The 25,580-nt window shown below is 38.4% G+C and overlaps 2 protein-coding genes across 2 annotated transcripts; both read left to right on the top strand.

Moving 5' to 3' along the window:
- Positions 1–686: 686 nt before the first annotated feature.
- On the top strand, positions 687–15,494 carry mcm8 (minichromosome maintenance 8 homologous recombination repair factor). The gene is made up of 21 exons (XM_053333602.1): positions 687–720; positions 7,131–7,406; positions 7,594–7,659; positions 7,766–7,848; positions 8,364–8,513; positions 8,719–8,816; positions 8,915–9,113; positions 9,838–9,923; positions 10,257–10,402; positions 10,732–10,806; positions 10,906–11,044; positions 11,178–11,208; positions 11,302–11,439; positions 11,630–11,690; positions 11,799–11,879; positions 12,403–12,598; positions 12,829–13,048; positions 13,149–13,358; positions 13,489–13,565; positions 14,041–14,230; positions 15,096–15,494. The coding sequence occupies exons 1-21, from the start codon at positions 687–689 to the stop codon at positions 15,186–15,188; spliced, it is 2,649 nt and encodes an 882-aa protein (XP_053189577.1). The 3' UTR covers positions 15,189–15,494.
- Positions 15,495–16,770: 1,276 nt separating this feature from the next.
- crls1 (cardiolipin synthase 1) lies at positions 16,771–25,333 on the top strand. Its single transcript, XM_053332784.1, has 7 exons — positions 16,771–17,317; positions 19,558–19,695; positions 20,441–20,570; positions 21,851–21,936; positions 22,103–22,171; positions 23,504–23,595; positions 24,764–25,333. The coding sequence occupies exons 1-7, from the start codon at positions 16,895–16,897 to the stop codon at positions 24,852–24,854; spliced, it is 1,029 nt and encodes a 342-aa protein (XP_053188759.1). The 5' UTR covers positions 16,771–16,894; the 3' UTR covers positions 24,855–25,333.
- Positions 25,334–25,580: the final 247 nt, after the last annotated feature.

The raw sequence follows: 25,580 nt of genomic DNA, 5'->3' as shown, positions 1-25,580 counted from the left end.
GGACCGGACCATTAAAACCCATTGCATAATGCCCTATAAATAACACATGATGTTTATAATATATACTATGACTTTATTATAATAGCTTAAATAAAAAGACTTAGATAAATCGTGCCAAACATACAACATTGCTGCAGACAGAGCTGTCAGTTTGGGGTTACCCTAGTAAGAGATACTTATAAAATGTGTCCTTCAAATCTGAATCCAGTCAATTACCTCAAGTTTGACGTCCACAGGAAGATCAGAAGACTTGACTGTGAATGGTGACCAAAAATAAGCTAGAAAAGTGGTGTGTGTCTTATTGGAAAATTGGACTTAGTATTCTGCAATTTTCATACTTTGCAAAGATTGAACCCCTTAGCCTGGAGCAGTCGTTGTTGTGGGTGTGCATGCTGGGTTTAAGAGTATATGTAGGTGATCGGACTGGCCTGTGTGTTGTGTTGTTGACCTTAAACTGTTCTTAATGTTTGAATAAATCCTTTCTAGTGTATTTTCCCTTGTTTAGAGTATAGCACATTTGGCATACCATTCAAATTTTAGGAGAACTGCCTTTAAATTTATATGGGCTGCTTCAGGATAGGTGCTCTGTTGTGAATTGATAGCACTATACGCAGATAGCCTAAAGTTATACTAGCTTTAGCATTTGGGATTTGAAACATCTGTGATTTTAACAACAGTAAGCCAACATGGAAGATAAACAGGCCTTTTTATCACTGCAAGGTACTCCAACTCAGAAGAACGATGTCTGTCTATGATAAAAGAGGCTTTGATTCACCATTAAACTTAAATGATCACATACAGCTTCGTCCTAAACTAGAAAATCAACTCTAAATGACAAATTCTCTCAGACTTATTCAATCTTAAGTTCATTTTTGTGAAGCATAAAAGTCCTCCAGCACATATTTTCTTGTCTAGTAAAGATGTTTTTTTTCCAGACAAAGCATTTAATTCAACGTCTGCAAAGAATATCAATCTCATTACAATTATGTTGAGTAACATGTTTACATTTCCCACCCCAAATCTATACAACAGCTAATTAAACATTTCATTTTAGTTCTGCAGTTGTAATCTGGATCCTGTAAAGTGGCAATTGGAGTGAACTAATTGTTGCCTTTTGGGAAATGTAAAAATCTAATTGAATGAGTTTAGCGGGGGCTCATTTCACATATTCAGTTAAAACCAATCTATCCTCACTGCATGAAACTGATGATTTGAAAGAAGCTCTTTTGCTAAGTTGCCACACGCACATTCACACACACACACACACACACACACACACACACAATACAACTAGAACAACTTTATTTCTGCCTGTCTTTCATATTAGGCCATTAGAGTGCAGTAAAAACACAAATTAGTTGAGATGAAGAAACAGACCCGCTGGGGTTCAGAGCTAGTATGCACTCATAAAACACACATACACACACACCCACACACACACACACACACACACACACACACACACACACACACACGCAATCTCAGAAAGTGTGTCAATAAAGATGTTTAACTGAAATGTAACTAAGTCTTTGCACAGACTTGTTAAACATTCAATTTTCTTTTAAAAACAGCTCTGTGTGTGTTAATATGTGTGTGTGTGGGGGGGTCGGGGAGGGGGGGTCACAGGGTATTTCCTGCATGTGCGACGGTATCAGTATGCACAGTTTACATTTGTGTGTCTATCTGTGTGTAAGACGAGGAATAAAGGGCGGTAATAGAAAAATGCAAAATAAGAAAGAAAAATCAACTGTAACAGATTCATCTGGCCTTTCACATCGCTGAGAGACAGAAAGAGACACAGGAGGTGAGGAGAGGACAGAGGCCATAACATTTGTTAATTGCTCTTTTTCCCTCTGAGTAAAAAACAGACAAGATGATTATGCGTCACTTTTTTTAAACACAGGCATCAAGAGGAAAGTAAAGAGCAAAGAAGTGTCATCAGTGTAATTCCGTGTTCAAATTGCAGAGGGCTGGAGGGAAATGAAAAAAAAACTAGTTTGTGCGATCCTTGACATCATCTTGTGAACCTAATATGTTTTTTTGTGTTGTGGACCAACGTAGTTATTACACATTGTGATGTGAGACTGGGGTTGGACAGTCCCGTCAGAGAGCTGCAGCTCACAGAAGACCACAGGGGGGCAGGTTTCAGTGTTACTGCCGGTGTCTCCATGCATACCTGTGTACTGTAACTCTCAGATAATAGCTCCATCTGTAATTGTAGTCTGGTGGCCTGCAGAAGACAGAAATGTCAGCAGGGCACGATGGAAAATTGCCAGAGTAGTTTCTTCCAGATTGTGTGTTGGTTGAGTCAGGATTCTTACATTTGTGGAGGGTGTTTTCATGTTTATTTGGTGGTGTGTGTGTTTGTGTGTGTGTGCTGTGTAAGGTACAAGTGTGGAGTGGGCTCTCAATTGAAGACAGCTGTCTAAATGGCAACACACTTGTTTTCTTGCATTCTTGCATTGGGATTTTTGGGTTGACTATTTTGGGGAATACCTTTGTTTTAAATGTTTTAAACGTCTAAATGTCTTATATGTGGTGTAGTGCCAGAAAAAGAAACCTCTAGCCTCACTCTGCTAAACACCTATCAAGCTGTTTTATTTACATGTGGTGTCTTGTTTTTTCACCGTATATAGAAGTAAAGTGTAGATGAAACATTGTGGAAAAGTTAAAGTTACTGTGTAAGATTTAAATATGTTTGACTTTGGCGCCTCCCAGTGGTAGTCAGACAAATAGTCTCACTCATTTTACCAATTTTTACTGTGATTGACTCATGTTTCTGCTTGGAGACGTTTGTACTACAAGAATGATATATGAGAGATGCTCCACATATTGGCTTCAACTCATTTTTAGTTATTTGAGAATGGCGAAAACATGCTGTAAACACAACACTGATGGAAATAGTTGCTTATTCACACATCCAGCAGACTTGGAGCTACATTATCATTCATTTAAAGTCATATTTTCAGTCACCTGATTAAAGCAATTCCAATATCCATTCAACTTTTAGCTCTCGTTTGCTCTCCGTGCCATAAAACTGTAATATGAGCCAAAAATATGAGCGACTAAGAGACACTATAATGCACCATAAGAGCTGAGGGGGAACTGTAAAGTCTGGCGATAATTCTGTCTGAGTTCATCACTGCAAGCAGCTACTTTCACATTACATACAGTCATTTAATCCATTGTTAATATAAAAATTCTGATTAATGTAGCTTTATTGGAGCTGTTATTATCACCATGCCTCATAAAGAAGATGCCAGGTTTGGCCGCTGTCATAACTGCTCTGTCATCACTTGAATGTGTTGGATAATATAGCTAGCGATACTAATATTGATCAAGGAATACTGCAGAAGCAACACTGACTGACGGACTTTCTCCCTCCAGGCATCACATCTTTTCTTCATCAGACCACCCAGCTCACACCTGTTCCTACACTTCTATTATCAGACTTTGTTCTGGTAGTTTAATCATGTTTGACTGTATTTTCCGTACAATCCCAACACGTCCTTCCAGTATGTTTCCACACACGGTTTGCCACAGCGTAAAAAACAATGAAAAAGAAAAAGGTTTGGCAGCTTAATTTCTCTTTGCAGCAAACAGGTGACAGCTGCCTGCCTGCACCTATCGACCTGTGCTGGTCTCCTGGAGCCATAATTGATTGCTGTGCATTGCAATACTTGTGGGGAGTCATCTTGTACCCATTGCTATAGGATATTGCACTCCACATCTTATTGCATTCAGGAGTTTTATTCAACTATAAAGCCCAGTGGGTGATGAATTAGCACAAACAAACAAACAACAGATTGTTAGTTACAGAAAATTCCAACAAAAACTGGAAGTTAATCATCTTAAAACATGATTATTTTAGTATATTGTGGACATGTAGACTCCAGAAATGTCTTTAATTACATAACGGATATAAAGTCAAAAGATGATAATGAATAAATTTCCTTTTTTGCCATTTTTTCGTCCTTTCGTCTTTGTTTTTCTGCTGTTTTAGTGCTGTGGCCACTAACACTTTAAACTTGAAACTTAAGTCAAGAAAAAGATATATAGTCACTCAGCCGGTTAGCACTATGAAAATCTTAAACTCGAGGTGAGAATGAGATTGAATAGTCGAGTGGTCACGTCTCCAAACAGCTCGGGAAAGAAGCAGAACTTCCAAAACATAGGAATCACTGCTGTGAAAATAATTCAGTTTGACCTTATACGCCAACTTGTCCCCTCCTCTGCACACACATAAGAAATGAAGTCTCTCACCCCGACACCCAGACTAATTCAAAACATGTCGATACTCCTGTTGTGTCACAACCCAGCAGCAGTGACTCACCATCTGCTTGGGGTCCCGAATGCCAGCTGATAAAAACAAAAAAAAAAGTGTTGAAAAATGATCTCTAAATCGCTTTGAATTCGCATCGATTTTTGGGAGAAGATTGCTGTTGACTGATCAAGTGGAGATTAAATGCCTCTCTGAATGGCACCACTTCTCATCATCTGTGCGCCCCATCTCTCTGTGGTGATTGCCAGCTCCCCTCTAGGGCCTTTTGTTTTCTACATCTCTCTCCACGAAGCACCGGTTGGTCATCACAAAGATCAAATCAGTAAGTGTGTGAAGAGGTAGGATGAGAGGAAGAAGCATTGTTTCAATTCCCAGTGTTATGAAGATAATAATAGGGCAGAATTAGGGGACATATCTCTGTCTCTCACTCTGTCTTTATTTCTTTGTCTGCTTCTCTCACAGGGGATGTTTTTGACCTTACCAACAACCCGTTTGACTATCTGTCTCCCTTTTCCTGTGTGTGTGCATGTGTGTGTGTGTCCATCCCTCTCGGCCCTTTGCTATTACCACTAACTACTCCAGGCCACAGTAGTTCAGGTATTGATTTTCCCTCCTTGTTCGCTCTGTCTTTCCTGTCCCCTCCAAACCACTCCCCTGAGAGAGTGTATGAGTGTGTGCTCTCGTACATCTATCTTTGTTTCAGTTTCAGAGCGTTTGCACTTTCATGTTTTAGATGCTCAATCATAATATATTGGATTATATTTAACACACAAAAAGTCACATTTAAGTGTGGTTTAAGTGTAAGCGGACAGTTAATAACATTTGATGAAGTGATGAAGGGAGATAAATAAGAAATATAATGAATGACAGTGTGTGCTGTCTGTCAGCAGTTTATCCTGTTTAAGTGGAAAAGAAGAGCCTGTTCTTTACTGTCAGTTTTTATATTAAGTGCTTATGTCTGTGTGTATATGCAGTCAGTTTCAGATTTATGACAGGTTGATATGGCATAAGAGTTGCAAGTTGAACCATTGGAGGTTTGTGGTGTGTTAAAAGAAAGAAAGGAAGCTTTAAAAAGTGAGAGAGAGAAAGTGAGGATGCAGGTAAAGAAAAAGGGTTAGGGTTTTGAAACCAAAAGCAGAGCATCTGTGTTAGCCTGTGAAGATATTTAAGATTAAAACATGTAATGACATAAAATGTCCAGAAGACGGCAGCAGAGTATAAATGTGTCTTTTTCTGTGAAGGTTCTTGTCATTATGTAGAGAAAAAAGCAAAATAATAGCAAATATTTAAAGATGTTCTTTCATTTAAGGTGGTATCTGTCATTCAAACCTGCAAAGACTCACATCCTCTTCCTCAAAGTTTCTTCTTCCTGACAGATTAATAGTCTGCTGCATTACCTGATGAGTCAAATGACTTTCTAGAGTGGTTTCTTTACAATGTATAATAAATTAGGCACACACAAACATCATAAAAATAAGAGCATAAAAGCAGCAACCAGCAAGGTTAACCATATTTTTATATTATATAGTTTGTTTTTTGTATTTATTTATTTATTTAGAGGTTTCAGGGTTATGTGCTATTTTTACCTGCAGTAACGTCGGATGTCCTCTGGGAGGCGGTGACACTCTTGAGAACCTGATCCGCCTCCTCATATAACAGAAGAAGAAGAAGCTTTGACATCAGTGGAGGGAACTTTGATACGCTGCAAAATAAAAACATCTCTCAGTTCATTAAAGTTTTGTGTTAGTTTTCCACTTTAAATCATCGTCAGACCATTTCTCTCAACGCTGAGTCAACACGAAAGGTTTGTATGACACTAACGTTACTTTAATGTGGTTTAATTTAGTAAAAACGTACTTTAACATTGTAAAACTAACATTAGCAGTCTGACAGCTAAATATTAGTGAAAGGTTTCTATGGTAAAGGTTTCTATGACAACATGTTTAGGCTCTTGTTTAAAGGCTTTAATCCAGTCAGTATTAAAATTAATAGTGACATTAAATTCCTCCCTCTTTTACATGGAGTTAGTAACTTTTACATAAATACTGGAGAAGAGTAAGTAGGTTAATGTTGAAGTGTCTCTCTGCTTTGGTACCTGGCATTGACTGTATAAAGTACCTGGATGAGAAAGAAGTCTTGTATCTAAGGATACCGTATCCATGGATACAGGGTTGGGAAGGTTATTTTGGAAATGCAATAGGTTACAGATTACTAGTTACCCTATCTAAAATGTAATACGTATTGTAACTATTTTAATTACTTAATCAAAGTAATGTAACCTCTTATTTTTTGATTACTTTTCTAACTTTCTAACAAATGTTTTCAGCTGTTAGAGTAAGTGTACCTATTAAGCACCAACTTGTTTTCTGCCAAGTCTGTGATGATAACTTTAATATTACAAAACTAACGTTAACAGTTTGTCAGCTAAATGTTTAATTTTGTCTAAATGTAGTCCTTCTTAGTGAAAGGTTTCTGTGCTGATATGTTTAATATTTGGTTCGTGTTATGGTCTTGTTCAGTACAAATGTTCTAATTAAATTACGTAATGTTGTTACATGTAACTAGTTACTCCCCAACACTGATCTCTGACTGGTAAAATAAAAAATTTTAACTAAAGAGAAATTACGACCAAATTTGTACATGCTCTCTTTTTGTATATGCTCCTTCTCTTACCCATCCTTGCTCTATCCCTTGTCTTTGCTCTGTTTTAGGAAAGGAATGAGTGGAGGGGAATCCAGTAGAGGCTCATGGAGGGGTGGAGGAAGAGGAGGAAGAGGAGGAGGAGGGGGAGGAGGAGGAGGTGGTGGTAGTGGTGGATGGAGAGGAGGCAGTGGTGGTGGATCAAGAGGAGGCAATGGAGGATGGAGAGGAGGAGGAGGAGGAGGAGGTGGTGGATGGAGAGGAAGGGGTGGTGGATGGAGAGGAGGAGGTGGTGGTGGTGGTGGTGGTGGAGGAGGATGGAGAGGAGGAGGAGGAGGTGGTGGTGGTGGAGGAGGAGGAGGGGGAGGAGGATGGAGAGGGGGAGGAGGAGGGTGGAGGAGACCATGGAGAGGAGGATCAGCAGGTGGAGGAGGAGGGAGAGGTGGGGGAGGATTTGTAAGCCAAACCCCCAGCACTCAGAGAGGTTAGTTCAACATGCACAACATTTTTTTTATCCTCTGTTTCAATGGAAAAAAAGAGTGAGAAGATAACCTTTTAACATTTTAAATATTAGAATCTAATGTTCTTCAATTAATCACAGTGAAATACATGAATGTCTGCAACAATATGTGTCACAATTCACAACCCTAACTCCCTCTCTTCCTCTTCAGTCCTTTGTCAGGCCACTCTGGATATATTATGTCCCTACAAAGGATGGATGCTCTACTTTACTGAAGGTATTAATGTCTTTATAAATCTGTTTCACATGATAATGCATAATGTTGACATGATTTACATGTAGGGACCATGGTTATGTGATGTTTCATGTCTTCTTATGTGCAGGCTTTATAGAGAGCTCGCCCTGTCTGGAGAAGATCAAAGTGTTTGAGAAATATTTCACCTCCAAGATTCACCTTTATGATAAGGTCAGTCTGCTTGCTTGTTTAATGTTGGTATTAACATCTTTCATTATGGTACTGTGTTCAAAATACTTTAACCCAGGGTCCCACGGATTCTTAAAAAGTCTAAAAATGTCTTAAAATGTCTGAAATAGTAGGAATTAAGGCATTGAATTTGATTTGAGCTCAGACAGAGTGAATGAGCGTAATTCTATTTGTTTGTATCATTATTGTCATTTTCTGATTATTTTACACAACCAACCAATCAACTAATCAATAAAGTTAAAGTTTATCTATAGTGTCCATCATGTCATCATACTTTTATACTTTTTGACAAAAAGACAATCTGTCTGTTTGTACATATTCAAGGGCTTCATAGAGGTGGAGCAGGTAACAATGCCAGTAAATGCTGTATAATCATTCTGTACACAGGGGAGGGGGGGGGGGGTAATTCCCACCTTGTATTGTTGTACTGATTTAAACTGTTTTCTGACTGATTTATGTAAGTAAAAAGACATATTTCTGTGTTTGTCTGTATACAGGATGAGATTGAGCGTCAGGGAAGTGTGCTGGTGGATTATGCAGACTTAACTCGAGATAACACGGTTTGTAAACGGCTTCCTGAACTAACCACAGAGCTGAATGAGCAACCAGAGCTGATCCTCAACTGTTTGGGAGTGGCCATTCACCAGGTACACAGACGTTTAGCTGTCAGAGTAGTAATTATGTGTGTGTGTGTGTGGAGGGTTTATAAAAATGCACATGATGACTCCCTAAGAATAAATCATGAGTCACAAATCAAAGAGAACTGAAATGTTAATCTGTGATGACACAAAGTAAGAGACTGCTCCACTGAAAAATTACATACATTACCAGAGTGATAATTTGTGTTTTCAGGTGTTGACTGTAGATTTGGAGAAACAAGCTGCTGAGCTGCAAGGGGAAGAGCTTCCTGTAGCCACACCAATCATCAACATCCCTCACATTAGTGCGAGGTAAAGCACACAGCGAAGAGAATCCAGTTATTTTCTCGGCACCTGTACAACTGCTGACTGTGAATGAAGATGACTTTATCTGTGTAACTCCTCCACAGGCTGTATAACTATGAACCGCAGACTCCACTGAGGATGTTGCGTGCCAGTGTGTACGGACGGCTGGTGTGTGTGAGGGGAACGGTGGTCAGAGTGAGCAACATTAGACCTCAGTGTACCCGGCTGGCCTTCAAGTGTCTGTCCTGCTCACACACAATGTCTCTGCCTCTGCAGCATGGGAAATATGCTACACCCACCAAGGTATGCATGCAAATAGACAGATACCACCAACTCAGTTTTTGTCCACCTTTGTATGCAGACTGTACTGATGTCTTTTACATTATCACATATGGGTCAGTGACAAATAAGGGTTGGCAAGATGAGCAATTCAAGAATATCTTTAAAAATGGTTTGTTCAGGTTTGTTAAAATGTACATTTAGTAGTTTTGTTGGTTTTATGTCATTTGAAATGACATTTGCATCATGTTTTTAAACCAAAAGTAAGTGTTACCACAAAAGAATGATAAATATTAAATATTTTATCCACCTACAGTGTATTTATGTGGACTTATACAAATAATGACTAAATGGTTCCTGATCTCCATGGTTACCCAGATTAAATGTAATATTTAGAACAATTGTTTTCCATTAGCTTTATTTAATATAAAAGTTATAATGTAAGATCATGCCAAACTAGTTGATATGGTGTTTTTTTTTTTTTTGAGAATTTCACATTTTTAAGCCAGTTTAATTATTTGGTACAAAGTTTTTATGGTTACACCACTTAGACATTTTTTTCCATAATACTCTAATATATTCTCTCATAATGGATTAAAAGCAGAAATGTTATGCTGTGTGCAAATTATTCAAACATTTATTTTCAGATTTTTACCCCTTTTTAAATTTGACTAAACCACATGGACACTAGAAACTGTCATTGACCTGTATATAAACTGTGTTGAATCTAATGTGTTTTTTCTCATAGTGTCCCCAGCTGGAGTGTCGCAGTCGTTCATTCGCTGCCTCACGGAGTTCTCCCCTAACACAGACCGTGGACTGGCAGATAATCAAGTAAATGCACACACATACATACAAATGAGTTGAGTGTATTTGTGTACTGTTACCCACAATCCTTTAGTTTCTGTGTCAGAGAATTTGAGAGAGATGTGTTGATGTTACTATGAAAACAGAGGATTAATTTTTAATATTCAGTTTAAACTGCCAGTCCTATGTATGAGTAACAGGTTTTACTGGTTTTACAGCTAGAAGTAACTGAACTGAAGTAAACCGTGCTCAGCTAACGGTTTTAATTAAGCACTGGTTGGTTTCAGACATGTTGAATTACACTGTATGAAAATGAATTATTCACAACGCACTTGAAATCTAATTTTTGTGTCCTTTCAGGGTGCAGGAGTTGATGGGCGGAGAGCAGAGGGAGGCTGGAAGAATCCCTCGCACCGTGGAGTGTCACCTGACCTCTGACCTCTGCGACAGCTGCGTCCCTGGTGACACTGTTACTGTGACGGGGATAGTCCGAGTTACCAGTGATGGTATGTATTTAAACATATTCTAACCAGGGTAGGAAATTAAACCAAACAAAGTAAATGTCTCTTCCCTGGTAGTAAGTGAAATATAAAAATATATAAACTATATTCTCACTAAGTCGTAGCTGAGGTCAAAGTATGCCAGCAGAGTGAAAATGGTTGGTGTTACATCTTGCATTTTTAATATAAGAGGGGAGTCAGATTGTGACAGATGTGAAATATAACCGGAAAAAATCAGACTGCCCTCTTTTTTCCCTCTCTGTTACCACTAGTTACAAATAACTTTACACAAAAATACACTAATCCCACTCTTTAAATGTGTGTTTTGTGTGCAGGCACTTACAGGGGGAATAAGGATCAGTGCATGTTCCTCCTCTACATTGACGCCACTTCAGTCAGCAATACTAAAGGTTTTTATTGTCTTTTTATTTCATCAAGTTGGGTTTCAATTACTTAAATGTAACAAGTCAGTAAGGTGTAATTTCCTGAATGATTGAATGAATTTTTAGGTCAGAAGTCGAAGTCAGGAGGTCCGGGGTCGAGAGGGTCACCTGGAGATCGTTCTGGAGGGGAAGAGTTCAGTCTGAAAGAGCTTTACGCCATCCAGGAGATCCAGTCACAGCCTGACCTGCTGAGACTTATAGTGCAGTAAGAAAGTTATTAAATACAAATATACTCTGAAGATGAAATCAGCAAATCATAAGACATTGTTTCATTCAAACACAGTCCTGCTAACACATAACAATGTTAGTAACACCTTCACTCTGCTTGCATCTTTCAGCTCTATGTGTCCTGCCATCTACGGCCATCTGGTGAGTTTGGCGACACACAACAAATGAAGTTTAATTAGTAGCGTTAATGTCTAGGTTAAGTTTTACATCTTGTGCTCTTGTGTGTCCTCCCAGGTGGTGAAAGCTGCTCTGGCTTTGATATTGTTTGGAGGCAGACAGAAACACATAGACAAGAACAGCGTGCCAGTCAGAGGAGACCCTCACATCCTGATGGTGGGAGACCCTGGCATGGGAAAGAGTCAAATGTTACAGGTAACACTCAATGAACACTTAACATAGAGCAGGCAGAGATTATCACATTCAACAGTGTTGCTAATTCATTTACATGTTTTGAAGCTGTGAGATGTTATTCTTGGACTTGCATTACTACTTTCATTTTAACACGTATATTATGTACGTATGTATGTGTGTGTGCTCTGTGTTTGTGTTTTTCTGTGTGTAGGCAGTGTGCAATTTGGCTCCCAGAGGAATCTACGTATGTGGCAACAGTACAAGCACCACGGGTAAATGATCTCACAGTGCTACTCTCTCATATATTATATTTGAGTATGTGCAGATCTGTAGAAGCATATTGAAATGAGGAAATTAATATTTAATGTTTATTTCTTCAGGATTAACCGTGAGTTTATCCAGAGATTCAGGAACAGGGGATTATGCTCTGGAGGCTGGAGCCTTGGTGCTGGCTGACCAAGGTAAGAAAGTGAATTTTAGCCTCTCTTGTGTATGAATATATACAATGTGTATTAATTTATTGGAGAGGTAATTTATGTTAATCTTGGCCCAAAAAACATTAAAATATAGTTCCAACAACCCATTAAATAATGCCTGCTTTGGTATCAATTGAATTGGAGTTTTTTTTTACAGATTTTGTGTTGAGCTACTTTTTACTTTTTAGTTTCAAAGTTAATGTGCCTCTCCTAAAAAACAACAAAAAAAAAGTCTTTCATTACTTTCACTCAGTGCAGCACAGCCTCTTCATGTCTCAGGTTTTCAAAAGGTCCAAATGTGTCAGAAAAACATCTCAACTCACAGAGGAATGAAAAAGACTCGATCTCGATCTGAAACCTGAGAAATCAACAGAATTGGAGATTCATGTTTTCCACACAGTATTAGCAGGCAGTGCCTGTCCGGACTGTGAGTACTCTCACTTCCTCTTTCTCTCCTTTCTCATGTTTTTTTCTCTTTTCATTCTCTTCCTCTGTCTCTTCTTTTTAGGTCTGTGCTGCATTGATGAATTTGATAAGTTGGGCAACCAGCAGCAGGCTCTGTTAGAAGCCATGGAGCAACAGTCTGTGAGTCTGGCCAAAGCTGGAATAGTTTCCTCACTTCCTGCCAGAACTTCAGTCTTAGCTGCCGCAAACCCCGTCGGAGGACATTACAACAGAGGCAAGACTGTCTCTGAAAATCTGAAGTAAGTTAAGTCATCAGTCATTCAGCTGATCCCACAGGCAGATGGTAGGTAGGCAGATTTAAAGTCAGTGTAGTTACTGCATCAGTCAGTTTATCACTCATTTAAAAGTCATAAAATGTCCCAGATTGTTTAATTTGTTAGTCAGATTTGTTGGACAGATACACTCTGTTAGTTTATCTGCAAATATCTGTGAAAATATGTGTTTCACAGTTGTGCGTTCTTGTATTTAGAATGGGCTCAGCTTTGCTCTCTCGCTTCGATGTCGTCTTCCTCCTGCTGGACATCCCAGACGAGTCACATGACCGCCGCCTGTCGGAGCACGTCATGGCAAACAGGGCAGGAAGAGGCAGAGGCAGGGCCAGCAGCGCCGTAGTAACCAGAATCAACAGTGAACTGGAGACGTCCATCCTATTAGAGCACTCGGATATGCCGCTGTCTGAACGTTTGCAGGTAAAAAAGGAAAATGCAAACATGTGCAACAAATTTAGTATAAATGTTATATTTAAAAAAAAATAACTTGTATGGTTGTATTATGTGTGTCTGTTTCAAGATCCCTGCAGGTGAAATTGCTGACCCCATTCCAGCTTGCTTGTTAAGGAAGTACATCAGCTACGCTCGTCAGTACGTTCACCCGACGCTCTCTCCCGAAGCGGCACAAATCCTCCAGGACTTCTACCTGTCGCTGAGATCTCAGGCGCATTCTGCTGACGCTACACCCATCACCACTCGACAACTGGAGTCTTTAATCAGACTAACTGAGGTACGTTTCAGTGTATTCACACGTGACACTGGATAGTAACTCTACTCTTTAACAAAACTTTTGATGAGTATCTAACTAAAGAAACCAATTTCACGCTTACCTACATGCTATATTGTGTTTTTTTATGCAGGCAAGAGCAAGGTTGGATCTCAGAGAAACGGCTACAAAGAGTGATGCTGAGGATGTGGTAGAGATCATGAAACACAGGTAACACTACAGGATTAATTGAGTGTATGTGTGACTTTTTTTTCCCCCTCAAGATTTTTTAATTCAGTTTTTGCAGACAGCACAGAGTAGTATATCAACTTTACATTACATCAGAATGTCTGCATTAAAGATAAAGAAAACCTCAGCAAAAATCCCACTGTCCCTCTCAATATCCCACGTCGGTTGTGAGACTAATTAGTCTGTGTTCCAGAGTCTCTTATCTGATACACATGCATATGAAAATGTATTTTTTTTTCTCAGCCTGTCTCCTCCTTGTTTGTCATATAACTACATAATGTCCTGATATTTCTTTGTTGCATAATCTTAAAATCTTTAATAAAAACATAGCACCCATGTAATAATACTTTCTAAAAAGGTTTGTAAGAGTATGCATAGCTTTGATAGAATTTATAACTGTTCACATATTAGTAACAAAATCTCCCTCTCTCCCTCTGTGTGTTGTTGTGTTTTGCAGTCTGGCTGATACATATTCAGATGGTCTAGGCAATCTGGACTTTGAGCGCTCTCAGCATGGATCAGGCATGAGCCAACGCGGCGCTGCCAAACGACTGGTCAACGCTCTGCACATGCACGCCAACAGGACCAATCAGAGAGAGTTTGACCTGCAGACGATTCGGGCACTGGCCGACAAAGTGAACATAAAGGTGAAAGAGCTCAGATTTACATATACAGCACAAACATATCCATGTAATTTGCACTTAAAGTCTGTGTGAGAGTAAAATCAGCTTCACTAACACAGCAGCTACTTATGCAAGAGTTGACTTTAAAATGAAGAACCACACTTGAGCAGCAGGATTGACAAAAGATGGAGTATAGAGTATATACACATAGAGTATAATACATAGAGTCTCCACATTATACATGGTAGAAGGTCACCTGAGAAAAAAACATTTGGGCCTCTACTACTAATAAACAAAATAAATAGACTCTATTTACGCATTTATGTTATATTGTAATTGTAATTGGTTGTATTTATTTTAACATGGACCCCAGGAAGAGTAACTGTTGCCTGGGTAACAGCTAATGGGGATCCAAATAAACTAAACTACGGTAAATCAAATGGCAGGAAATGATCAGGAAATGACATAGCGATGGAATCTCATAAAAAATGTTAAGTTTAAACATATAGTATATTTACAAACCAGTGCAGCAGACAAGAGAAACTATTAAAGTGAACATTCAGGCTGAAATGTTGCAACAACAATCCATTTACAGCTCTAAATGTCTCCTGAAAATAGTGCAATTGTCTCAGCTGTCTCACCACAGATGGTAAGCGTGTTTGTTCTTATTTGCTGCCACACTTTCATTGTTTACAAGAAGCCTTTTAAGTAATGTGGAGTAGCTTCCCCACAAATGTTCACCTCTTGTCTGTAGAGTCCAGGTCACAGTGTCTCTTCCAACCACAAAGCTGCTTAATAATTCAGGTCTCTTATTAATGCACTAAATCCTGAACACTATCGTCATATGTGTGTGTGATCATTTATTTAGTCATTGATGTATTCCCTCCAGGTGGTGGACTTTCAAGGTCTGGTGAGTTCCCTGAATGAGCAGGGTTTCCTGCTAAAGAGAGGAGCAAAACTGTACCAGCTGCAGACTATCTGACCACTGACAACTAAAAAAGACTCAGAGTACACACCTGTACCTCTACCTGCACAGCTCACAGCAAGGTCAGTGCTGAGGAACAATGCACAGTGGTGTCTCTCTCTATAGACAAGAAATAAAACTGATGCAGAGCCCACTATCCAGACCACTGAGTGACGAAACCAGCAACCAGCAGACTACACTGGGTCCAGCTGAAGAGGTAAAAGACACACAGGCTGCTCAGATTGTGTAACTTAATTTTCATTACATCAGTAAGTAGTTAAGTGAAAAATTGACTGTGAAATTAGATGTTTTTTGAGTAAGAAAGTAAGAATTGTTTTAAGATATTAGCTTACATTAGCACACCAGTCATATATTGTATCAGTGTTGAAACAAAAACTTGCAGTACAGAAATGCCAAATATCTTGATCATAATTCTTTGAGAATGAATCTAAAGGGATCCTATTCAAAAATGTGCCTTTATGTAAAAACATGTATATATTTTGGGGATTTTTAGTTGTTTTTTTAACTCTCTAATATTATTATTTCTCTAAAGAATTCACTGTTGGTCAGGCTTTAGTGTGTTCACCTAAAAAGCTTAAAGTTTATATTATTTGTTTTTCATTTTTGTCTTTGTGCTTTCACAAATGTTCAGTTTTATCTCCTGTTTCTGGCTACTTTTTTGAAGGAATGCACTTTATTAGTTAACACAAAATTGTGTTAATCGAGTAAATAAATATTTTTATTTTCCTAAATTATAGCACTTTGTTGTTGTTTTTTCTCTTTTTTGTGTATGCAAGTAAACAAGAAAATGACAAACTTAAACTTTGGAAAGAAATGTTTTCTTAAAAATGGGTGTGATACTGATTTAAACGTAACTCTTATTTGGAATAAAAACACTGAGGCGAACAGGTAAGATCCTAGCTGACTCCCCTATCTCCCCTCCAACTCACTTTGGATGTATTTCACATATTTCTTTATGATACATTTCTTTATTTTTATGTGATATGTCATCATTTTGTGAATATTATAACACCAAAGTCAATTCTTTGTATGTGTAAACCTGCTAAGCAATGAACCTGATTCTGAAATGCATAAAATAGCTCCTCTTTATTTAACAACAAAATCTAAAAATAGTTGATTATGTCATTTTTACAATATTGAGATGTAAACTATGGTAAAAGAGCACTTCTGATCTGTTCCTTATGGAAACCCATTTCTGTCAATATGATGAAAAAAAATTCTGCAAGTCATTATAATAAGAAACCTTCTCAAAATAATGACATTAATAGCTTATGACTTATTAGTATCATTATTTTGAGTTAACTCATTATTTTGAGATACTAAGTCATTATTTTAAGATACTAAATCACTATTTAAGATACTAAATCACTATTTTGAGTTACTAAGTCATTATTTTGAAAAGTCTCTCATTATTTTGACTTACATTATCTTTTTTATTTCCACCACATTGGCGGAAATGGGTTTTGGATACTTTCTGTTTCTTTTGTTACATGTGGTTTCTCTTAATCTCTTGGTAATCTGTTTTCAGACTGTAGTGAATGTATCACCGGACCGTTTACGACATACCACGTCGGTTTCCGGCAGCATGGCAGCCTGCTGGCTAGTGCTGTGACACCGTCTCATTACCGAAAATTCACCAAAAATGACGAAAGGCACGTGCTGCACGAGCCCAGCAGGTCGGTAACGGGAGGCTCGTGAGCATTATGATGATGTGTTTTAGGAGGGATGTTCGCTGGTTTGTGTCCGCGCGCAGTGCGGGTGCGTTGTGTCTCGAGGGCACGTCATGGCGGCACAGACACACACCTGTCACCGGAGGCTCGAGGACCGTACAGCCGAAGGTGAGCGGCTCGTGGATCTTCAGGCTCAGCGGAACAGACAGCCGGGTCGCGTGCACGTCCGGGATTCTCCAGCAGCTCAAACCGACACCGTGGGACGCGCACGGACATGCACTCCTGTACCGGGGAGGTCACGAGAGGTCGGCGGCTAGTATCCGGTCCCTGCTGTCACCGGGGGCGCGAGGGCTCTGCAGCGGAAAGCCCAAAGAGACACCGGAGAGCCCACGTGAGGAGGACCGGACTGAAGCTGCTCCGGTACCGGGACAAGGACTGTTCAAGTTCAAAGAGCTGGTGAGTCCGGGAGGGGGGAGTACTCTGGTCCTCTGGTACTGTTCTGCAATACAAGTACTAATACTGCATCATTACAGTACAAATACTGCAACATTACAGTACCAATACTGCAACATTACAGTACCAATACTGCATCATTACAGTACAAGTACTGCATCATTACAGTACCAATACTGCATCATAACAGTATTAATACTGCAACATTACAGTACAAGTACTGCAACATTACAGTACCAATACTGCATCATAACAGTATTAATACTGCAACATTACAGTACAAGTACTGCAACATTACAGTACCAATACTGCAACCAATACTACAACATTACAGTATCAATACTGCAACAAATACTGCAACATTACAGTGCTAATACTGCAGCATTACAGTATCAATACTACAACATTACAGTACTAATACTGCAAAATTACAGTATCAATACTACAACATTACAGTACTAATACTGCAACATTACAGTACCAATACTGCAAAATTACAGTATCAATACTGTATGTTAACAGAGTGGACAAAATACTAGGAACACCAGTCAATATAAAACACCCTAATACACCACCATCACCCACTTTATGACCTCAGTAATAAACATAAAGCAGAATTATCACTTTTTTGACAATGTCAACAAACACTGAAAATGTATAAACTTCATAAAAGTAGAATTTATAGCAGAGTTGTTGTTGGAGTGAATTAGATTGCACAGGCAGTCACCTAATGAAGAGGCCAGTTAGTTTATAAACTAAGTCAGAAGAGCTGCTAAAGCGAGCGAGGAGTGTCCAGGAGTAAACAGTGTATGACAAGTGTAATTAATAGTGATATTAAGGTAATTAAAGGCGTGCTGTGCAGGGTTTTCTCCCCTAAAATAAACAATGTATCGACTCATACAAAGATAATCCCTCCCAGTCAGCACTTATGACCCTCTAGAAGTGTGTATTTATCTACAGAGACTCTGCCCTCTCCCTGTATTTTATCATTTCCTGATAATTTTAGTGTGTTCAGGACGTTTCCAGGTGTCAGCCTTTAGACAATAGGTGTGTAGCCCCCAGTTAATGAACAGAGTTCAGGGTGTGAGGTCAAACTCACCCAGTACAGAACATCCTGTACCATAAAGTTGACACCCTGACTCTATATACAGCTAGATTAGTCCAGTGGTTTTCAAGCCTAGGCATCGGGCCCTGCTAAGGGTCAGCAGATAAAGTGGAGGGGCCATGAGATGATTAATGGGAGAGGAAAGAAGAAAAAAACAAATATAGATATACAAATCTGTCTCCAACAATTTCTCTAATCTTAAATTTTTGCTGAAATATTGGCTCATTTGAACACTTATTGAAATGAAAACTTGAGTTTAGAGGGAAAAATCACTATTTGGTGGAGCTGTTCACAACTCTCAGACATCTGAATTGTGAGTCCGAAAACTTCAGTAAATGTACTTAATTACTATTCACCACAACCTGTAACATACTTTTTTAAATGACAGTCAGGTATCCATATAAACAACGAAGTTAGATTTCCTCGTTGTAATCATTCCTCCTGTTCATACTGACTGTTAAAAACATAAATACTGCAATAGTAATATCACAATATGTTTGACCAAATACCTCGATATTGATATTGTGACAATATTGGTGCTTTCACAAAGTATTTACACAATGAAATCTTTGATAAAATAATCATAAGTAATGTGGATATAATGAGGAAGTGGATAAAGGCAGATAATTGAACAGTCTGTTAAGCTCAGAAAGTTACATCTTTACTGTAATGCAGCAGAAAAAGACACTTCCATTCCATATGATGATATTTCAATATTCAAAACCTAAGACAGTATCTATAAAAGATCACAATATCAATATAATAGCAATAGAGCAACTTTTAGTGCATACATGCATTTAAAAGGCAACGTGCAGCTAATATGAGTCTTCAGCAGTCTCAGTTAGTCATATCACATGAATATCTGCCACTAATTTACATCTTGTATCTCACATCTGCCTAATTTACATCTTTTTAGCATCAAATTTCCTCTTAGTGTTTCCCTGTGGAGCTGCAATGGAAGTAAAAAAAAGAGGGACCTTGGCACTAAAAGACTTGGAAAACCTGTTTAAATGTCTCTGTTGATTAATACCTCCTAGAAATGGATGCTGGTGTACATCAGTGTGATTATATGTCTCTGATTTATTAGCTAACTTGTAAACCTCCATGTATCTCATCATCATCATCATCATGTCTCCAGTACGAGAACCCTTGGACAATCCCCAACCTGTTGTGCGTGTGTCGGATTTCTCTGGCTCCGTTCCTGGGTCATCTGATCATCCAGCAGCACTTTCACCTCAGTCTGGCTCTATTTGCCCTGGCAGGAGCGACGGACTTGGTAATACACGTGCAACACACTTTCCATTAAAAACACTTTTTCCAGCTTAGCAGCCACAGACCTGTACAGAGATAAGACTAGTTGTGCTGAGCTCTGTCCATTTTCATCCGTTCAGATTACTTTCCTTCGCCTCCAAATTGCAAATTGAATGATATATCAAACATTATTGCCTCCATTATGCTCCCATTAACAGTTTATGTTCATAATGTTAGATTTTTTTTAAGATGATATTCTATCTAGACATACAATACCCACATTAAGACAATTATTTTAGAAATGGGGGGGTTTTGCACTGGTGTCTGTCTCTTACCCAACATTAATTTACATTTCCTAGCTTTTATTTCTGTCCTGACATTAGTAGGAGTGACAAATCGGCTCATTCACACAAAGCCATATCACAAGTCGGCTTATGAAATGATTTAACAAAAGCCTCCGTAATAATCCCGGTGAGCCTGAAAACTCACCTTACGTGACAAAGTCTGCTTTTCACAAATTAACGTCACAGCTGAGCATGAGGTGACCTTGACTCCGAGCAGATTTTGCTGTCTGATGGGTTATTATTGGCTTGAAATTTGCCACATTTACTTCTCAGGCTTTAAAAAAAACCCCGCATATTAAAGTAAGGTTTTTGTCTCTTTCTCTTTCTGTCTGCCATATTTACTCCTCAGACTTTAAAAAAAGAACATGTATTAAAGGGGTTTTTTGTCTCTTTCTTTGTCTGTCTGTCTTTTTGTCTCACACTCAGTTGGACGGTTACATTGCCAGAACGTGGCCCACTCAGAAGTCCGCACTGGGCAGCGCTCTCGACCCGCTGGCGGATAAAATTCTCATCAGTATTTTATATGTCAGTCTCACCTATGCTGAAATTATACCAGGTAATAACACTGTGTGTGTGTGTGTGTGTGTGTGTGTTTTACTCTTTCTTATAATCTCTCATTTCAGTGAGTTAAGGAAAAAAAGACGAGTAATGATCAGTGACAATAGAAAAGTCGTTCTGTTGCTGCATTTCTTTTAGTGTTTTTTCCTTCTTCTTGTATTTAATGTCACAGTAAAGATGCAAAGTGGAAGAAGAGGCAGCTTGTAGGTCTTTTTTAATCTTCGTGTCGTCCTCCAGGGTCAAATTGACCCCGTCTGTTTTGACTGTTCCTTCTTTCCTTCCTTCTGTCCTGCCGTCTGTCCCTCCTTCCTTCCTTTTTTCCTCCCTCCATCCTTCTTTCCTTCCTTCCTTCTTTCTTCCTCCCTTCTTTCCTTCCCTCCTTCCTTCCTTCCTCCCTCCTTCTTTCCTTCCCTCCTTCCTTCCTTCCTTCCTTCCTTCCTCCCTCCTTCCTTCTTTCCTTCCTTCCCTCCTTTTCATCCTTCCTTCCTTCCCTCCTTCCTTTCCTTCCTTATTCCTTTCCTTCCTTCCCTCCTTTCCTTCCTTCCTCCCTTCTTCCTTGACTCGAGGACAACAGGAGGGTTAAATGATCAATAATCCTCAATATAATTTAACCTACAGTAGAAACTCTCCCCCAGATAGTTATTATTAATGTTCCTCTGCTGTAGGTTTATATTAAGGCAGCTAGTTTAAAATACTTCACCTTTCTCAGAAAGCACATTTTGGCTGTGATATTTGGCAAGGCAGAAGGCTAAAAATATAATAGTACCCTCGAGCCTCAGCTAACCATTGCTGTGGAGAGGATGCCAAGGAGAGGAATAAATCAGAGCTTTAATGAATTTAAAAAACACTTTGTTGTTGAAGTTGTAAACAAAATGTGGCACCATAACTTCTAATTTCACTCATAAATGACAGAAATGAAAAGCTTTTGAGCTTCTGCCCACTTTTGGCAGCGTTAAAGGCAGTGATTGACTGTTTCTTGCTGAAATGCACCCTGGGAATCATAATTAACTTTTACCTCAACTTTTTTTTATGTGCACAGTTTGGTACCTTCAACTTGATGTCAAAGAGTCAGATATTTTCTAACACAGTCGTTCATCTTTTCTACCAATAATTAAACCAGGACAGTTTCATGTTAATACAAACTGCTCCAACTGGGACTCATGTAATGTTGTCTATTGGCTCCAGAAATAGCTCCTCACACTTTGCAACTCTGCTCTAGTGATGATTACACAATGTTACAAGATCATTTACTTTTTTTTTTCTTTCCCTCTGTTTCAGCTCCACTGACAGCTCTAGTGATATTCAGAGACATCGGTTTGATAGCTGCTGTCTTCTGGGTCAGATATAAGACTGTACCTCCACCGGTGAGACACTATTTTTCTTTATTTAATGAAATGTTAACACTGAAACTTTTGTACAAGAGCTGCCAGAGGTAAAAAAAAAAAAAAGTTCTGGATTATCATGAGCATTATAAATCATGAAGGTAAATTCAAATGCATTACAAGCTCTTCCTCTCTTTTATTCCTGCAGGTGACCCTCAGTAAGTTTTTTAACCCCTGCTACACCACAGCGCAGCTCAAGCCCACACTTTTCAGCAAGGTGAGACACAAACCGCCCACGCTCGCTGTGCTCTGGACTTTGAACATTTTGTTCATTGCTGGATTAAAGTAAAGGTGTTTTTTTTTTTTTTGGTTTTTTAATGCCCCTTTACAACCTGCGCTGTGCATGACCAGTCTGCTGATGCTCCACTAGACTGCATTATATAAGATAAACACAAGCATACTTTCTTCTTCAAACTATGCAAATGTCATAATTAAATTCAAAGTTTGATCACTCACAGTAAACTGATTATTTCTGAGCTTGTAGACATATTGGCTTACAAGCACATTAGCCAGGAAATGGCCATATAACTAACAGATTTGAAAGTGGCTGGCGGAAATGATCGTTGCATTTATGTAAAAGTCATTGCTTTCAATGTCAGAGTTCCCACTAGCTACACCCATTACACTGAATCCACAGTGGAGGACAGTCTGCAGCACAAATACACACATCTGTTGGGCAAAAAGAAAAACAGATTGTGTTTCAGAGCGGCCAAAGTGTTTAAGTTTGGGTTTGCTAAAACTTATTTTGATTCATTTGACTGTGGAGAATTCAGTCCTGGGAAAGATGATGGCCAACAGGAACAATTTTAACTGATTTATAAAATAAAACGGTACATTTATTTTGCAAATCAGCCACAACTCTTGTTATATATGTTCAACAGGATTGAATTCACCCAAAAATAGGGAGATGATTTTTATTTATTAGAAATACAGACAAATGAGTGTATTATAAGTCAGTAACAAACAAGGGTTGGCAAGATGAGCGATTCATAAAATATAAAAATGAATTTGAAATGACATTTCCACCATTTTTTACTGAAAGTAAGACTGAATGCTCCTGAAAATGTCAAATGGTGTAACCACAAAAGAATGAGAAGAAGTATTTTATCCACCTACAGTGTATTTAAGTGGACTCATACTAATAATTACTTCATTTAAAGAAAAAAAGAAAAATGGTTGCTGATTGACATTATTCCCCAGATTAATTTAATATTTATTTAATATAAAAAGTTATAATGTAAGATCATGCCAAACTAGTTGATATTGTGTTTAATTGAGAATTTAGTGTTTTTTAAGCAAGTTGAATTATTTGAAGTTTTTATGGTTACACCACTTAGACATTTTTACCATAATCCTCTAATATATTCTCTCTAAATGGATTAAAAGCAGAAATTTGATGCTGGGTCCACAAAAAAGAATGTGTGCAAGTTATTCATTCGTTTATTTTCACATTTTAACCCTTTAAATTTGACTAAACCACATGGACACAAAAAACGTCATTGACTCAAATGTGTATGTTCTATTTATTTATTTTCATGTCTTTGTTTAGGTGAATACAGCCATCCAGCTTCTTCTGGTCGCAGCTTCTCTGGCCGCTCCGGTTTTCCATTTTCCAGACAGTATCCTGCTGCAGTGCTTATGGTAAACCACCTTCAGCACATATTACATCTACATTACATGACACACACACTGGCCTTACCCACTTGATCCTAATATCCATAATGTACTTTTGGTTCTCGGTGCAGTGGTTATAACAAGAGGAGGGAAAAAAACAACCAAAAAAAAAAAAATCCTGTTTATTCTGCAGAGGGTTTCTAAATGCAAATGGTTTCATCAATGTCAAGCACATAAATAGGGTTTGTTCCAGCAGCTTTTTCAGGTTAAGTGCACTGACTCATTTCATTCTACAGCTCTGACTGAGCTCGAGTAAAAAATTCAGACTCAGGAAAAAACATTTTTATTGTTACAGTAACCTACATTTTCATACAAATGAGCTGCAGCAGACTGTTGAACCCGATGACACCGGCTGGTATTGTTCTCTGTCATTGCCTGCTTGTTTGTTGCACATTTATACTGAATTTTCATAACCATTAAAATCAGGATTGTTGGACTTTTATACACATGGAAGATAGATTTGACATCGGAATAATTTCAGTGTTTATTCACTCTTTAATTATACATAACTACATCAAATTATATATATGTATAGAGTCATGCAGTTGACAAGTAATAGCAGTAAACAAGTTGTGATAAAATAATAAAACAGTTATCATTAAATGTGCCAATTAATATTATTCGTATTCTAATTCTTAAATTACAGATAAATTAAACCTTTTTTTTGTTTGTTTAAGAGAAATTTTAAACTTATGGTTCAAAACATCCTTACATTTTTTCATTTATGTTGTGCAATGCTTGATTTGACCACTGCAGGGTGCAAAAGCACATTATATCATTTTAATAATACAGTTTAAAAGCATATTTAATAATTTGTAAATGATGAAAATAAACAATAACTACTGGAGAATAATTGATTGCTCCTCATATGACACAATATTATCAATATGCACTGGAAAGAAGGAAGGAAAGGAACTAATTTTTAAATAAAATAGCTTAAATAATAATAATTCACTTTATTTATATAGCAGCTATCAAAAAAACGTGTTTACAAAGTGCTTCACAAACAAATATACACAATTCAGTTACATATTAAAATAAACAGACTATGAATAGATTAATGTAAATATAATATAATATAAATAATAAAACAGTTATGTATAGATATGTAATATGTATATAAATTGTATTGCAGGTATGTTACAGCAGTGACAACAACAGTGTCGGGCTACAGCTACTGGCACTACGGCCGCAAGACTGTCGAGGTGCTTAACAGGTCACCATGACAACCACGCCAGGAAACACCCAGAAGCGGAACAAAAAAGCAGCGAAACGCCGCTGCGGGGACACTGGGCAGCCGTGGCAGAAACCGGACAGATAGATGGACGATTTCCAGGAGTACTGAAACCAAGTAGCTGTGACAACCATTTATGAGTCGCCATGGCAATGATGCACGGAAACCAACGGAGGTCGCAGGTGGTTTACTGCAACACTACAGAAACGCCTCACAGCAGCTCTGTCACTGGACTGAAGTAGAGACACACGTCTTGAGATGAAAACGGGCAAACTAAGACACACACACACACACACATACACACACAAACTCAAACTCTCACGTCGAGCATACATCAAGTGATCTGGCAAGAGCTTCTATTTTTTCTTAGTTTTTCAATCAAGATTGTTGAAATGTCATCCTAATCATCGTCACACGATTGTCAGTTTTGTAAACCAATGATTTATGATTAAAAAAGAAAATTTGCTTTGATGTTCTGCGAGTGTGTGTGTGTATATATATACGTGTGTGTGTGTGTGTGTGTGTGTGTGTTTGTGTGTGTGTGTGTGTGTGTGTGTGTGTGTTCAGCTGGTTGGAAGTGTGTGTGGGTTTGTTATTGACTTTTAGGGAGAAATTTCAGACTAAAGACCAATTAACTGGGATTGGCTTGCCCAGTTCAGGACTAAAGCCGTGTCCCCAGTGAGAAAAAAGCAGATTTTTGAGGCAGTGGTTAAAGTTA

The sequence above is a fragment of the Scomber japonicus genome, chromosome 14 (assembly GCF_027409825.1).
Source record: "Scomber japonicus isolate fScoJap1 chromosome 14, fScoJap1.pri, whole genome shotgun sequence".
Lineage (NCBI taxonomy): Eukaryota > Metazoa > Chordata > Actinopteri > Scombriformes > Scombridae > Scomber > Scomber japonicus.
The sequence above is the reverse complement of the archived record's forward strand: the minus strand, read 5'-3'. Positions and strand labels throughout refer to the sequence as shown.

Excerpts from the sequence above, each read along its gene's own strand:
- mcm8 (XM_053333602.1), top strand. The coding sequence starts at position 687 with ATGGAAGATAAACAGGCCTTTTTATCACTGCAAG. Across the intron at positions 7,849-8,363 it reads AGATTCACCTTTATGATAAG|GATGAGATTGAGCGTCAGGG; the intron begins GTCAGTCTGCTT and ends GTCTGTATACAG. Across the intron at positions 11,045-11,177 it reads CTGCTGAGACTTATAGTGCA|CTCTATGTGTCCTGCCATCT; the intron begins GTAAGAAAGTTA and ends TGCATCTTTCAG.
- crls1 (XM_053332784.1), top strand. The coding sequence starts at position 16,895 with ATGATGATGTGTTTTAGGAGGGATGTTCGCTGGTTTGTGTCCGCGCGC. Across the intron at positions 20,571-21,850 it reads CTATGCTGAAATTATACCAG|CTCCACTGACAGCTCTAGTG; the intron begins GTAATAACACTG and ends CCTCTGTTTCAG. Across the intron at positions 22,172-23,503 it reads AGCCCACACTTTTCAGCAAG|GTGAATACAGCCATCCAGCT; the intron begins GTGAGACACAAA and ends GTCTTTGTTTAG.